Source organism: Adiantum capillus-veneris, chromosome 18 (genome assembly GCF_014529385.1).
Source record: "Adiantum capillus-veneris isolate H3 chromosome 18, ASM1452938v2, whole genome shotgun sequence".
NCBI classification, from domain to species: Eukaryota; Viridiplantae; Streptophyta; class Polypodiopsida; order Polypodiales; family Pteridaceae; genus Adiantum; species Adiantum capillus-veneris.
Genome location: NC_140948.1, coordinates 119,420,956 through 119,434,971, shown reverse-complemented (window position 1 = coordinate 119,434,971; position 14,016 = coordinate 119,420,956). Strand labels below are relative to the sequence as shown.

At 46.7% G+C, this 14,016-nt stretch overlaps 1 protein-coding gene across 1 annotated transcript in view; it reads right to left on the bottom strand.

Annotated features, from left to right (window-relative positions):
- Positions 1 to 389: 389 nt before the first annotated feature.
- LOC147436295 (pre-mRNA-splicing factor of RES complex protein) overlaps positions 390 to 14,016 on the bottom strand; it is a 91,892-nt gene continuing 78,265 nt past the window's right edge. Inside the window, exons 6-9 of the mRNA XM_086489232.1 lie at positions 2,370 to 2,473; positions 1,073 to 1,139; positions 805 to 985; positions 390 to 708 (exon numbers count right to left, since the gene is read on the bottom strand). Coding sequence (XP_086345358.1) covers positions 623 to 708; positions 805 to 985; positions 1,073 to 1,139; positions 2,370 to 2,473 — 438 coding nt within the window. The 3' untranslated portion in view covers positions 390 to 622. The remainder of the gene's footprint in view (positions 709 to 804; positions 986 to 1,072; positions 1,140 to 2,369; positions 2,474 to 14,016) is intronic.

Genomic DNA, 14,016 nt, shown 5'->3' with positions numbered 1-14,016 from the left:
CCTATTGTGCATTCTTTAGTGAGAGGACTATCTCAACAAGCCCCATATATTTTGATTCGTGAAATACATCCTTAACTTGGTATGCCAAGTATGATAGCCCCTCACTTCCAAAAGAACGATATGCACATCCCGTACAGATGTAAAAATGAGCTCTGTTATTCTTTATGTTTTTGCTCTCACCTCTTAAAAGTTTTATTTTAGCACTAAATTTTAAGTTTTCAATCTTGATACTTTGGTTAATGAAAGTTAAACTGCGGTCCTCAAAAGAGAGACCTAGTACAATATGTCCCATTCCCTATCAAAAGGCATGTAAAATTGATCAAAAGGCCTCTGCTCAAGACAGATGCAAGTGAGAATGCCAGAGTTGGAATGAAGATATATGGCCAATGAAAGATAGAACCAATGGATTCATGCCTTATAATTCGCTGAAATATCAGATTGAGAATATATTAACATTGCAGAAACTCGCTGACAATCAAATTGGACAACCAATAACAAGCAACCCCTGCTAGTAAAGGAGATCAAAACACCTCAAAGCAGCTTGATGTAGGGATAAAATACACGGTTAGCTCTTACAAGAATGTGATTGGAACTTCCTTAGGCAAGTCTTATTTGTTGTACTTCACATGTCTGCCACCGACCATAGATAAGCTTCTTCTTGTTCAGCCTTCCTCTCATTTTGTCTCTTGTACATGTCCCTTTCATATCCTGGTTCATGGTGACAATTGCAATACTTAGTATACCACAAAAGGTATGATATAGCATCTCTCACAGTTCACCCTTGCTATATAGATGAAACATTACCAGTACTGCGATCTACACCATCCCAATGACGCCCTGGCTTGATACCATACCGGTTTGGAGGGGGCACAATACCACGCTTCATCCAGCTGTGTGCTGGAATTTCTTGGGGAACTACAAATCCAGACTCCTTCATTTGATCACTGGCCCCCAAGTCAGTTAGAATAGGTTCAGCAACTTTCTTCTGCGAAAATTAACAGATGCAAGTGAGAATGCCAGAGTTGGAATGAAGATATATGGCCAACTCCGAAGTGGCAAAAAGTTTTCCTACCTTCACCAGATGGGCCATGGGGTCCCCCCACCTAATTTGATCTCTGAGCATTGCATCCAAATCATCTCTGTACAGACAAACCCAAATTTCAAGAAATTTGTATTGTTTCATTTCATATTATCGTAAAATTTGCATAAACATGGACGTAATCTTTCTATTGGCTTGTTTATATGTATCAACGCTGTGAATGCCTCAAAAAAGATCAAGAAACCAATACAAAGCTAATGACAGCTAGTCATTTTCTCAATTACAAATTCCTGGGCTAGAACTACAATTAACATTACATCTGCAGACTCAAATAATATACTCACAGGCCAAAAAACACATGCTGACAATGCACGAGTTTGCAATCTGTCTGCAATCACGCAACCATCACATTGAGAAAAAGTTTGACGGATAATTACATGAAGTAATTTCTCTGACTTGAAATAAAGAGTTCAGGTCACTTCCAGGAAACGCTAGATCGAAAGAGACGGAGGAAGGAGAGGAAGGAAGGACATTGTGTACGTCCCTCTCTTTCTCTCTTGCACATATATAAACACACACCTTTTTTTGGTGAAAATTTATTTTACTAGGATGAAACATCAAAGTGGGGGAAAACCCATAATGAAGATAATGAAAAACGAGACGACCATAAACCAATACCTTGAGAGGGCTCAGATGGCGAAACTCGAAACAGTGAAAGAACATCTTAGGGGTCTGCAAAGATATCTCATCAATGCTAAAGCCAAAATGAAATGCTTGCCTGAGAGATGCCACAAAGAAGTAAAAAGGGTCCTGTGGAGTTTCAAAGAACATGATCCCAGGGACCATAAGCATTAAGGCCCAATATCAATCCATGTAAGAATCTATCGACATGTTCGACATGACACCAAACCTCCAGAATTTTCCCAAAACTGAGAGGAGGGAATCACATGCACAAGCACAAACTCATGGGACGCACGCGTGCGCACACACAAACATGCATGTGTCTTCAAATGTACCTTCCCCACTGAGCCAGTAGTTAAGTCATCTCTCCAGCCAAAATCTGGCATCGGGATTTGGAATGCAAATGTCTCAATGTTGCACTTGCACACTTGGTTTGAAGCAAAAGATAAATGTTTATGAAGGTCAGCCCTTCCTAGCCCACCATGAACTATACCAACATATGCAAAAGGTCCAATCGAAACTGGGTTTGTAATATATAGCCTGTCAAACAGAAAGGGGAATAGGGCGATGTGCTTCTCCTTTGCAAAGAGACAAAAAAAACAATTTAAGACACAAAAACCTAACTCAGACAAATAATAACCTAGTTTACCTTGTCCTAGCGAATGGCTTTGCCTTTTCAGCTTCCAGCTCGGCAAGTTGAGACTCGGCTTCTCTTTTTTGTACCAAGCCTTTACCCCATTCCAACGGTTTTTCCTGAAACAGTATCCATCAATAAGATCGAGATTTTCTCATTAAAGCTAAGCGGGGCGATATAAAAAGTAGCCCAAAGGCAGATTTCTTTGATTGATGGCATGCAGACTTATGCTTTAAAGCTGAGAGAAATGACATAAGAAAGTGGCTACTTTCTAAACAAATGGAAAAAATTATAACAGGCAACTCAAATGCCCCACCATTCTTACTTTAACAACCCAAGCCCTCTTTTTCACACCCTCTTCTTGGGGACTTTTTTCAATCAAAACAAACCACTCAATTAGTAATACCTAAATGAATCTAGGAAACAAACGAGACCTATGAATCCAAGGTAAGTGCAAATTATAGACTTATAGTAGTCATTATAACCGGCGAGTCTCTGGCAAGACGGTGAAACAGACACACACACCACAAACTGCACCTGCATTCTTGTGGACTCTCAGGATTCGAGAGTAGATTCCTCACAGGTTATGTGCATTGACTTATGCGATTAATCAACAAGTACTATTACTGAAAAGACATTGAAAACTAGACATAAGACACAATGGGGCGGAGTTCACCACTAAGATGCCGTGGCCCCTCAGATAGGTGCATGGCAAATAACACATTACAAGTAACAATCACACCCACTTCTTTGTGCCCACTCGAGATCTTAGACAATAATTGTGATACCAAAATGAATCATTTAGCCATCACATCTAAGCCTCACCAATACATAACAAATGTCAAGATGCACTATATTTGTCATATTAATCATCATTATCACCCATACCAATGCATAAAGACAAAATGCTGTTGACATTTCACCTCACATCCTCAAACAAACACATGTTTGCAAGAGTACTTTACATTTGTCCTAACACTTCACATATTCTTGGAATTCCTACCATAACATCACATACCAGTACATTAGTACCCCCAAAATTTCAAAGACACTACTTGAATCTATCTAAATTTGTCGTGAATCTATGATAAAGGAGTGGGATCGCTCCACCCTTGTAGAGCACGCACCGCACTAGGCTCAACCCATTGAATCAACGTGCACTTTTGGAATAGTCGCAGCTAAACCAAAAGCCTCAAGGTAAAGCTCTAACTAGTAAAAATTGATAAGTATTTGCAACATCCTCCTCCTCCATCGACTTTGCATCAAGAGCACGGTAGCACCTGAACTTGACCAATCAGTTCTAGACCAGCTTACCCTTCATTTTCCTAACCTTGTGCCCTAAGGTCTGCTCAACATAGCCACGAAACCGGTTTCTTCCACAAAAGATCTTGGGGAACATTTCTGAAACCTAGTGTTTTTGAAATTTGTGTTCTTTGAACTTTGAAGACCAAAATTTTGCTTTGGTGGTTCCTATCTATCCTATATGAAGTTTCAAGTTGCAAAGAAGCCATGAGGTATCTAGAACGTAATCCACCTAAATCATACTTACTACTATATGGTGCGTAATGTGCATAATCATTTAGTATATATGTATAAATTGTCAACATTTATTTTGAAGTTTTTCATGATATCTCTAGGGTGGCGTGTCAAACATGTACCGAACCTCTCAAACCCATTTCAAAACTTTGCGTTTTGAAACTCCATGGCTATTATGCTACTGTCACGTGACACATCTAACCCTATGTGTACGTCAACAAGCTACTTCATGACAAGGGTTCAGTTCAATCCAATCAGTCTAGCTTAGGAAGTGATCTGGTACTTTTGTGAGTCTGCTCGCAGACCGTGCATGTCCAGACACTTGGATTAGATGCATATCCTCTGGTTGCACACAACATGATCATCAGCATTCCCATCAGAACCCATCAGGAGCATTTTTACAGTGCATAGACCTATTTTACCTATTTTTGACATTTTTCACTTATTATTTCTAAGTGACTTTTGTTGGGAATTGGGTAGGGCAAATTGAGTAGTGAAATATATAAGGAACCTAGCACTAGCAGTTCCGTTAGAAGAGGCAGCAGGAGCATTGCTCAACAGGCACCTTCTCAAGCAAGACTACCCCAAGAACCTTGGCGTTTCCAGCCCAGAAGCCCTAGCTTTTTCAGCATGGGAACCCGGCGAAATTCAGCCATGAACAACAGCGTTTTTTAGCCTTGAACAGCCATTTCAGCGTTTTTCTTTTCAGCAGGCATCGTTTTCAATGCAACAAATTTAGCGTTTTTAGGACAGCAGAACCAGCGTTTTGAATAGCATGACCAGCGTTTTTGGAACCAACATGTCCAGCGTTTTAGGAGCAGCAGAGACAGCGTTTTTGAACCAGCAGAGCTAGCGTTTTTGTAGACAGCAAGACAACGTTTCAGCAAGGCCTCAAGTTCGCGGAACAACCCCAACTTGGTGAGGCAGAAACCGACTCACAGCATTCAGTTTTCAGCCTTAGCTTCGTCATCGTCGTCCGCACCGTCAACCTCGAATCACAACTGCACCACCTTCTTTGCATGGTTTTGGCTTTTCAAGTGCTCCCAAATTATCATAGGAAAGGGTTTGTAACATGGGCACTCTAATAGGGATCATCGGCGCCCCTTGCCCATTGACATTTTGAGTCGCAGGTACCATATTTGCCTGCTGGTCAGAAAAACCAGCCATGCCAAAATTGCCCTGTGGCAACCCAAACTGGCCTTGATTGCACTGAACCCTTGGTGCATGCCAATATTACCATACATGGGGTTTGGCATCATGCCTTGCATACCCCCAAAGACTGTTCCTGGCATATATTGTTGGTTTCCAAGCGCATAACCACCCATGCTTTGAAACACGGATCGACCCTCGGAATACCCAAGATGTACCGTTGGTGGTGGAAGAACCTGTTGCATAGCTTGGAAACTGGTTCCCTGTTCATTTAATGCAACATTTGGACTTCTAGCAGGGCTACAGTGTCACTTCACAGGGCAGACAGTTGGACAGTTGGCTACACTGGGTCTGGTTCACACTGGACGGACCCTTTGGACGAACCTCTGGTCTAGGGAGTGACACGTAGCAGGGTACCTACCGACGGTGGTCTAGTGGACCTCGTGGCCAAGTCACCACATGGCTGACATTATGAGCCGTTGGTGGCTCTTTATGGTGGCACATATGAGTAGTAGCGGTTGGTGATGTTATCATCTTCTTCACCTTTGATCTTGGACGTAGTCGTCTAGAGAGAGTCTTACACAGAGCACCGCTTCACCATCCCTGCACATCTGAGCCTCGACACCCCCATTTGTACCTGTGAGTCCTGGGCTGGAGCTGAGTGTGCTGCCATGCCAGAGTCTATACATGGTTCTTTGAGCTAGTCGAGTCCACATGTTCTGGTCCACTGTTGTGTCTCTGTTGTTTTCCATTATTTCTGTGTTTCATTCTGTTTGAGAGAGTTTCCATTTGTTTGAATGAGATTGTCACGCACATTGCACTGAGGGGCACCCACACTGTAGAGAGCACGACACATTATCCGCGCTACAGGTGCTCTCATTTTGGCGATCACGGTGGGACCTCAACTGAAATCTCACTCTGTGAGGTGCAAATCTTGAAGCTAGTTAGGTTTATCTAGCTTCGCCTACCTTCGCCAACCTTGCCTTGCACTGTTCTCCTCTCGCCTAGTCCAACTAGTCTAGTCCCCTCTCGCCTGGTCCAACTGGTCTAGTCCTCTCTCGCCCTGGTCCAACCTGTCCTCGTCCCTCGTCTAGACCTCCTCGTCCTTGGTCTCGTCCTTGGTCCAGCCGGGTCTAGTCACTTACCTGGTCTAGTCTGGTGGAGTCTAGACCTGTCACAAGTTTTCTTGCCCCAAGTGTGGTTGGACTGGTGGTCACTACATGACACATACAAGGAGGTCAGTCAAGCGTCAAAGCTCACTACTGAGCCCTCTGAAGTACTATCACAGAAGACGACCTTTGACACCTTGTAGAAATCCTTCAACCTCATCACCTATACCTCCACATATCACATCACCCATTCCTTCATCAGGTTTCCCATCTTCCCGATCACCTTCTCCAGTAAAGCTCTCTCCTATTCTGATACAGCAAGCTATAGAGCAACAGGCTCAGCAAGGAATCATGGAGCCACTAGCTAGTGTTTTGGCCAAGGTAAACATCAAGTTCCCTACCTTCAAAGGGCTTTCTTCAGAAGATGCTGACGACCATGCAAGAAGATTTGTATCTCTTTGTAGAGGACGTGGTCTTAACAGGGAAGATGCTTATCTGGTACTTTTTCCATCCACCTTGGACGGCTTAGCAGACAAATGGTACAGCCAGTTTGCAGAGAATCATTTTGCAACTTGGGCAGACTTAAGACAACAATTCCGTGCAGCTTTCAGGCCGGGCGACTACCAAGAGAAAGTGTTGGATGAGTTGGCCAACATGGTGCTCCAGCCAGAGGAGACTTTTGCGGAGCTTATGACCAAAACCAAGTCTCTGGTTGCCAAGCTTCCCCAGCAACCTGGTGAATTCATGGTTAAGAAGTGGGTGAAGAAGGCGCTTCCAAAAACCTCTCAGCAAAAACTCCGGGATAGCCTCCGACCTGACGCCACTCTGGAGGAATTCATCGCAGCTGCTACTAGAATAGAGGGGGCTAGGAAGCTGTTCAACAACTCTCCTCACATAGATACTCCCTCTGTGTTCTCAGAAGGTAGTCCTGTTGATCCTTTGACTTCCTTGCGCAGGGAACTGGAAGCCCTAAAGTTACAGCGAGCTCTTCAAGAGGAGAGGTCCTTCTCTCTTAGACAAGAGAAGCCTCCAAATCATGAGGCATTGGAACAGATTAAGCGCGAGCTAGAAGAGCTCAAGTGTCAGCAAGAGACTAAGGCTACGGTTTGGTGTAGCTCATGCCGCTCTCCAGGGCACCCTCCACAGGAATGCCCCCTTCGGGTTTACTGCCACTTCTGTGAAAAATCTGGACATGAGGACAAGGATTGTTACTACCTAAAGGGATTGCACAAAATACAGCAAAGTCTTGGTCCTTCTCTCCAACAAGGGTTAGCACCATCATCCAACATGGTTTCCCACTACGGCCATCCCAACTACATGCCACCTTTGTTCAATACCCCTGCTGTCCAAGGTATGTCAAGTACTTTCCCGACTCAAAGTTTTCATAATGCTAATGCCACCTCAACCCCTCAGAGCTTCTACACTTCAGCCTCCAACTCCATTGAGCAACCACCTCGTCCCTTGTTTCGTCCTTCCAATCGGCCCATACTCTGCTACAGATGCGGAGAGTATGGGCATTATCAGAGCAAATGCCCTCTGCCAGAAGGCTCGGTATCACTACACTAAGGATTGTCCAAAACAACGCGCCTCTACCTCTGCGAGCCCAAGTCAGAGCCAACCTGAATTCACCTTTCCCAAAAGCAATTTGATAGCAGTTAGTACCAACCCCAAGCCACCCCTTTTTGCCCATATGATTGCCTCTCAAGACAAGTTGCAGCTGGTAGAGGAGCCAGCTGGTGTCCTCACACGAGCTCAAAGGGCAGCCCTCGGCCTCAATCTTCCAACAGGTACAGCCCTTTCCTCCCCAATGCCTACACCTCCTCCAGCAGCTGACATGCCATCCCCTAGTGCTAAGAAAGGATCTTTTACTATGCTCTCCGATATTGATGGGGCTTTCTTAGAAGCAGTTGCTGACTTACAAAAGATAATAGTACCAGAGGAACAACAACAAGTAGAAAAAGCGAAGCATACAACAGAGGCAGTCTTGAAGAACACTTTCCAACAAGTGTCCCTCTATGACATGTTGCGGCTAGATGCAAGTTTCAGAAGTGACACCCTTGCAGTTATTCAGTCACTTTACCCTGGAGCAGGTCCTAGTGGCGGGCACCTCCCAATGCGACCGTCAGAGTCCTATATGATATCCAATCCTGCTGCTCCACTCACGGGCAAAGAGGGGGTGGGTAGGGGCGAGTAGGGGGAGTGTGTGAGGGGGTGGGTAGGGGCGAGTAGGGGGAGTGTGTGAGGGGGTGGGTAGGGGCGAGTAGGGGGAGGGTAGGGGCGAGAGTGTGTGAGGGGGTGGGTAGGGGCGAGTAGGGGGAGGGCACGGGCGAGGGCAAGAGAGGGGTGGGTAGGGGCGAGGGGGTGAGGGTAGGGCTAGGGCGAGGAGGTGAGGGGGAGGGTAGGGCGAGGGCGAGGGGGAGGTACTAGGCGAGATGGTGAGGGGGAGGGTAGGGCGAGGGACTAAGGGGAGAGGGGGAGGGTAGGGCGAGGGGGTGAGGGGGAGGGACTAGGGCGAGGGCGAGGGGGAGGGTAGGGCGAGGGGTTGAGGAGGAGTGACTAGGGCGAGGGCGAGGGCGAGGGGGAGAGGGGAGAGGGGGAGGGACTAGGGCGAGGCGAGGGGAAAGGGGGGTAGGGGACGAGGGACTAGGACTAGGGCGAGGGGTAGTGAGGGGGAGGGTAGGGGGAGGGGTAGTGAGGGGGCGAGGGCGAGTGGGAGAGGGGGTAGGGCGAGGCGTAGTGAGAGGGGGAGGGTAGGGTGAGGGGTAGGGGGCGAGGGGATGAGGTGGACTAGGGGCAAATAAGAAGCACCCAATTATCATGACCAAGACAGATACCATGATCTTGGAATTCATCTTGCAGGACGGGCTTTGTGAAGGGAGTTTGCTAGATGCAGAGGAGAGCTTTGTTCTGGTCGGAGAAGCAGACACCACAGGGGTTGATGTTTGAGGGGTGGTGAACTCCTGTAGGGGAGATTTCTTCCCGCTTATATACTTTTTCATAGGCTTTCCAAATTCAACGGCTTTCATCAAGAGGGCTTTCACCGAGAGCGCATCAAGAGTATCTTCTGTGACCTTGAACTCTTGAGCTGGCACATTAGGTTTAGTGACAGTGGAAACATTTGAAGAGGGTGTATCCTCAGGCCAAGAGTGAATAGAGACTCCATAACAAGGCATAGGTTTGGTACCTCCAACCACTCGAGCAGATCTTCATCTGACCCTTCAAGTGTAGTAGGCTGTTCTTGTTCAGGTTTGGTTTCCATTGACAAAGAAACTTGTTGCACCACGGGATCCATACCACCTTCTAAGAGAATGGGTTGCATCGAGGAGCCAGAAGTATGTATCCACATTGCGTCGTTTCCCCAATCATGAAGTGCGTTAGTGTGTCGCAGCCATGGTCTTCCAATGAGCAAAGGAAATCCGCCCTCAACTTGGGGAAGACGAACCACAACAAAATCCAAGTTAAAAGTAAAGTCTTGTACCTGCAGAGGCACATTGTCCACTATGCCCACTGGGTAGACTGTCCGTTGGTCGGCCAATGTAACTGTGAAGGGAGCAGGGCGAGTGGGCTGTAGACCTAGAGCTAACATAGTGAACTCGGGCATCCGGTTGATGCCAGATCCACCATCCACTATCACTCCTAAGAATTGCCGACCTAAAACGGACACTGTCAGGCGAGGGCTTCTATAATCAGTGAGTGGAGCAGCGGGATTGGATATCATATAGGACTCTGATGGTCGCACTCGGAGGTGCCCGCCACTGCTCCAGGATAAAGTGACTGAACAACAGCAAGGGTGTCACTTCTAAAATTTGCATCTAGCCGCAACATGTCATAGAGGGACACTTGTTGGAAAGTGTTCTTCAAGACTGTCTCTGCAGTATGCTTCTCTTTTTCTATCTGTTGTTCCTCTGGTATCTTGATCTTCTGCAGATCGGAAACTGCTTCCAAGAAAGCTTCATCAATATCGGAGAGCAAAGATTTGGATTCTTTCATGGCATTGGGGGATGGCTTGTTAACAGCTGCAGACAGGGTATCCACTGGTGTGAGAATGTGTGGGGGAGTTGAACTTGATGGAATGCTAAGACCGAGAGCGGCTCTCTGGGCCCGGGTGAGGACGTCCGATGGCTCCTCTGCCAACTGCGGTGGCTTATTTTGAGGGATAACCACGTGGGTAGAAGGGGGCGGCTGAGAAACGGTGCTCACTGCTATCAAATTGAGCTTGGGAAAGGCAAACTCATTCTGGCTTTGACTTGAGTTCGAAGCCGTGGATGCACGAAGTTTAGGGCAATCCTTACTGTAGTGATCCTTCGTTTCAGGGCAATGAAGGCAAGGAGGAGACCCTTCTGGTAGGGGGCATTTGCTTTGGTAATGCCCATATTCCCCACATCTGTAGCACAAAATGGGCCGATTCAAAGGGCGAGTTGACGGACGAGGTGGTCCTTGCTCCTGGTGCATGGAGTTGGAGGTGGAGGCATAGAAGTTTTGAGGGGATGAGGGAGCATGGGTATGATAAAAGCTCTGAGACGGAAAAGTACTTTGCATACCTTGCATAGGAGGGGCTGTCAACAACGGTGGCATATGGTGTGGATGGCCACAGGGAGAAACCATGTTGGATGCCAGAGCTATCCCTTGTTGAAGAGTATGACCAAGCCTTTGCTGTATTTGTCGCAATCCCTTGAGGTAGTAGCAATCCTTGTCCTCATGACCAGACTTCTCACAGAAGTGGCAGTAAACCCGAAGGGGACAGTCCTGTGGAGGGTGTCCTGGAGAGCGGCATGAGCTGCACCATACCATAGCCTTAGTCTCCTGTTGAGACCTAAGCTCTTCTAGCTCTCTCTTTATTTGATCCAAAGCGTCGTGATGTGGGGGATTCTCCTGTCTTAGGGAAATTGACTTCTCCTCTATAAGTGCTCTCTGTAACTTTAGGGCTTCCAGTTCCCTGCGTAAAGAATTTATCGGATCAAAAGGACTTTCCGATGAGGTGGTCTCTACGTGAGGGGAGTTGGTGAACAGCTTCCTAGCCCCCTCTATCCTAGTAGCACCTGCAATGAATTCCTCCAGAGTGGCGTCGGGTCGGAGGCTCTCTCGTAGTTTTTGCTGAGAAGTTTTGGGAAGCGCCTTCTCTACCCACTTCTTAACCATAAATTCACCTGGTTGCTGGGGAAGCTTGGCAACCAGAGACTTGGTTTTCGTCATAAGTTCTGCAAAGGTCTCCTCTGGCTGGAGCACCATGTTGGCCAACTCATCCAACACTTTTGCATGGTAGTCACCTGGCCTGAAAGCTGCACAGAACTGTTGTCTTAAGGCTGCCCAAGTTGCAAAATGGTTCTCTGCAAACTGGCTGTACCATTTGTCTGCTAAGCCATCCAAGGTGGATGGAAAGAGTATCAAATAGGCATCTTCCCTGTTAAGACCCCGACCCCTACAGAGAGATACAAACCTCCTTGCATGGTCGTCAGCATCTTCTGAAGAGAGTCCTTTGAATGTAGGGAACTTGATGTTTACCTTAGCCAAAACGCTAGCCAACGGCTCCATGGCCCCTTGCTGAGCATGTTGCTCAGTAGCCTGCTGTAGCAGAATAGGAGAGAGCCTTACTGGAGAAGGTGATCTGGAAGATATGGAACCGGAGGGAGGAAGGGGTGATGTCGTATGTGGAGGTATGGTTGATGAGGTTGATGGGCTTCTAACAAGTTCCAAGGGTCGTCTTCTGTTGTAGTACTTCAGAGGACTCAGTAGTGCGCTTTGACACTCGACTGACCTCCTTGTATGGGTCATGCAGCGACCACCAAACCAACCAAGCTTTTGGGCAAGAAAACTTTGAACTGGCTGAAGACTGGTGTGGACTCTACTAGACCAGGCAAGTGACTAGACCAGGCTGGACCAGGGACGAGACCAGACCAGGGACGAGACCAGGCTGGCAAGTGACTAGACTAGGTTGGACCAGGGACGAGACCAGGCTGGACCAGGCACGAGGTCCAGACCAAGGCGAGGGATGACTAGTGCGAGGGACTAGACATGTTGGACCAGGCGAGAGAGGAACAGTGCAAGGCAAGGTAGGCGAAGCTAGATAGACCCAACGAGCTTCAAGATTTGTACCTCACAGAGTGAGATTTCAGTTGAGGTCCCACCGTGATCGCCAAAATGAGAGCACCTGTAGCGCAGATAATGTGTCGTGCTCTCTACAGTGGGTGGTCCTCAGTGCAATGTGCGTGATAATCTCACTCAAACAGACTGAACAGAAAGGAAACAATAGACGTCAACAGAGCTCACAAAGACACAACAACAGACCAAAACATATGACTCGACTATCTCAAAGACTGATACAGACTCTGGCGTGGTAGCACACTCAGCTCCAGCCTTGGACTCGCAGGTACAATGGGGTATCGAGGCTCAGATGTGCAGGGATGGTGAAGACGTGCTCTGTGTATAGACTCACTCACTCTAGACGACTACGTACAAGCTCCAGAGGTGAAGAAGATGATGATCCTGACCCAACCGCTACTACTCACATGTACCATCATAAAGAGCAACCAACGGCTCATAAATGTCCAGTCAGCTAAGTCTATCTCGTGACCTGGCCACAATGTCCACTAGACCACCGTCGGTACCCTGCCACGTGTCACTCCCTAGCCAGAGGGTCCGTCCAATGTGAACCAGACCAACTGTAACAACTGTCCAACTGTCTGTCCTGTGAAGGACACTGTACCGTGAAGGACACTGTAGCCCTGCTACACTCCTAGCGTGGTCGTCTGCATCCTTGGTGGAGAGTCCTTTGAAAGTGAGAAACTTGATGTTCATCTTAGCAAGAATGCTTGTCAGCTCCTCCATGGTTGTCTCCTCCGAAGCTTGTTGCTCCAGAGCCTGCTGTAACACAGTTGGTGAAAAGTGTATTGGAGAAAGTGACCAGGGAGGGAGCAATTGGTTGAAGGAGTAGAAGTAGATGCTTGGGAGGGTAGGGGTAGCAAGGCTGGTGGACTTCTACTTGGCACGAAAGGTTGGCGCTTTTTGTAATATTTTTTAGCTACGGCTACAGATAAATGAAAATGATCTTTGTGCACACAGAATGAATTTATGAATTTGTGCATTTATTGGTACCAATTAGTTATGAACGGATAAATTTTCCGGTGCAATGTGCCATCTAGAAATTTATTGGTGTCTGGATAGTATGATAAGTAAAATATTAGCGGGTTGCATTGCAGAATAATTCAGAACAAGCACATGAATAAGATGGTGTCCCTAGTTCACTCAAAAAAAGCTATAATTTAATAGTTTTTGCGGTGGCAACCTACGAAGTGGCCGCCCGGACACAATGGAAATACTACCCGGCGAGAGCCGGCAAACTTAGACGGGAGAGACGTGAATTCAACCGAGTTTTTACTACTCTAGATCAGTCAGAAACCCGTGTTTCAACACTCATTTTTGAGCTTGCAGGTTCAATATGAACAAAGTCAAATGAGTAAACATTAAAAAATTCAGCTTAGCGTAAGAAACTACAACAGCCAGTGTTTTCTAAATTACGATCTCTCTCTCCCCCCTCACACAACGCCAAATGGCCAGTTTCTCTCGCCAGACTATAAGGAAGGCTAGCGCTACCTTTAACACTAGGTTGGTAATGGGACACTTTTATGTCCTAGGACACTTTTATGTCTTGTTAAGTGACCATTTTCCTTGAATTATGTCAAGAGTTTCAAAATGGATTTTGAGGTGCTGTCTGTCTAGAAAGTTGTCTCATGAGTTGAAAAAAACTCGACATTTTTTTGGAATATCAATTCCATCTTTAACCTTCTCCTTGCACAACATTTCACAACCTAAACTATGTGAAAAAACGGGTCCTGTTTTTGGCTTTTTTCAACTTTTTGCAACTATACCGC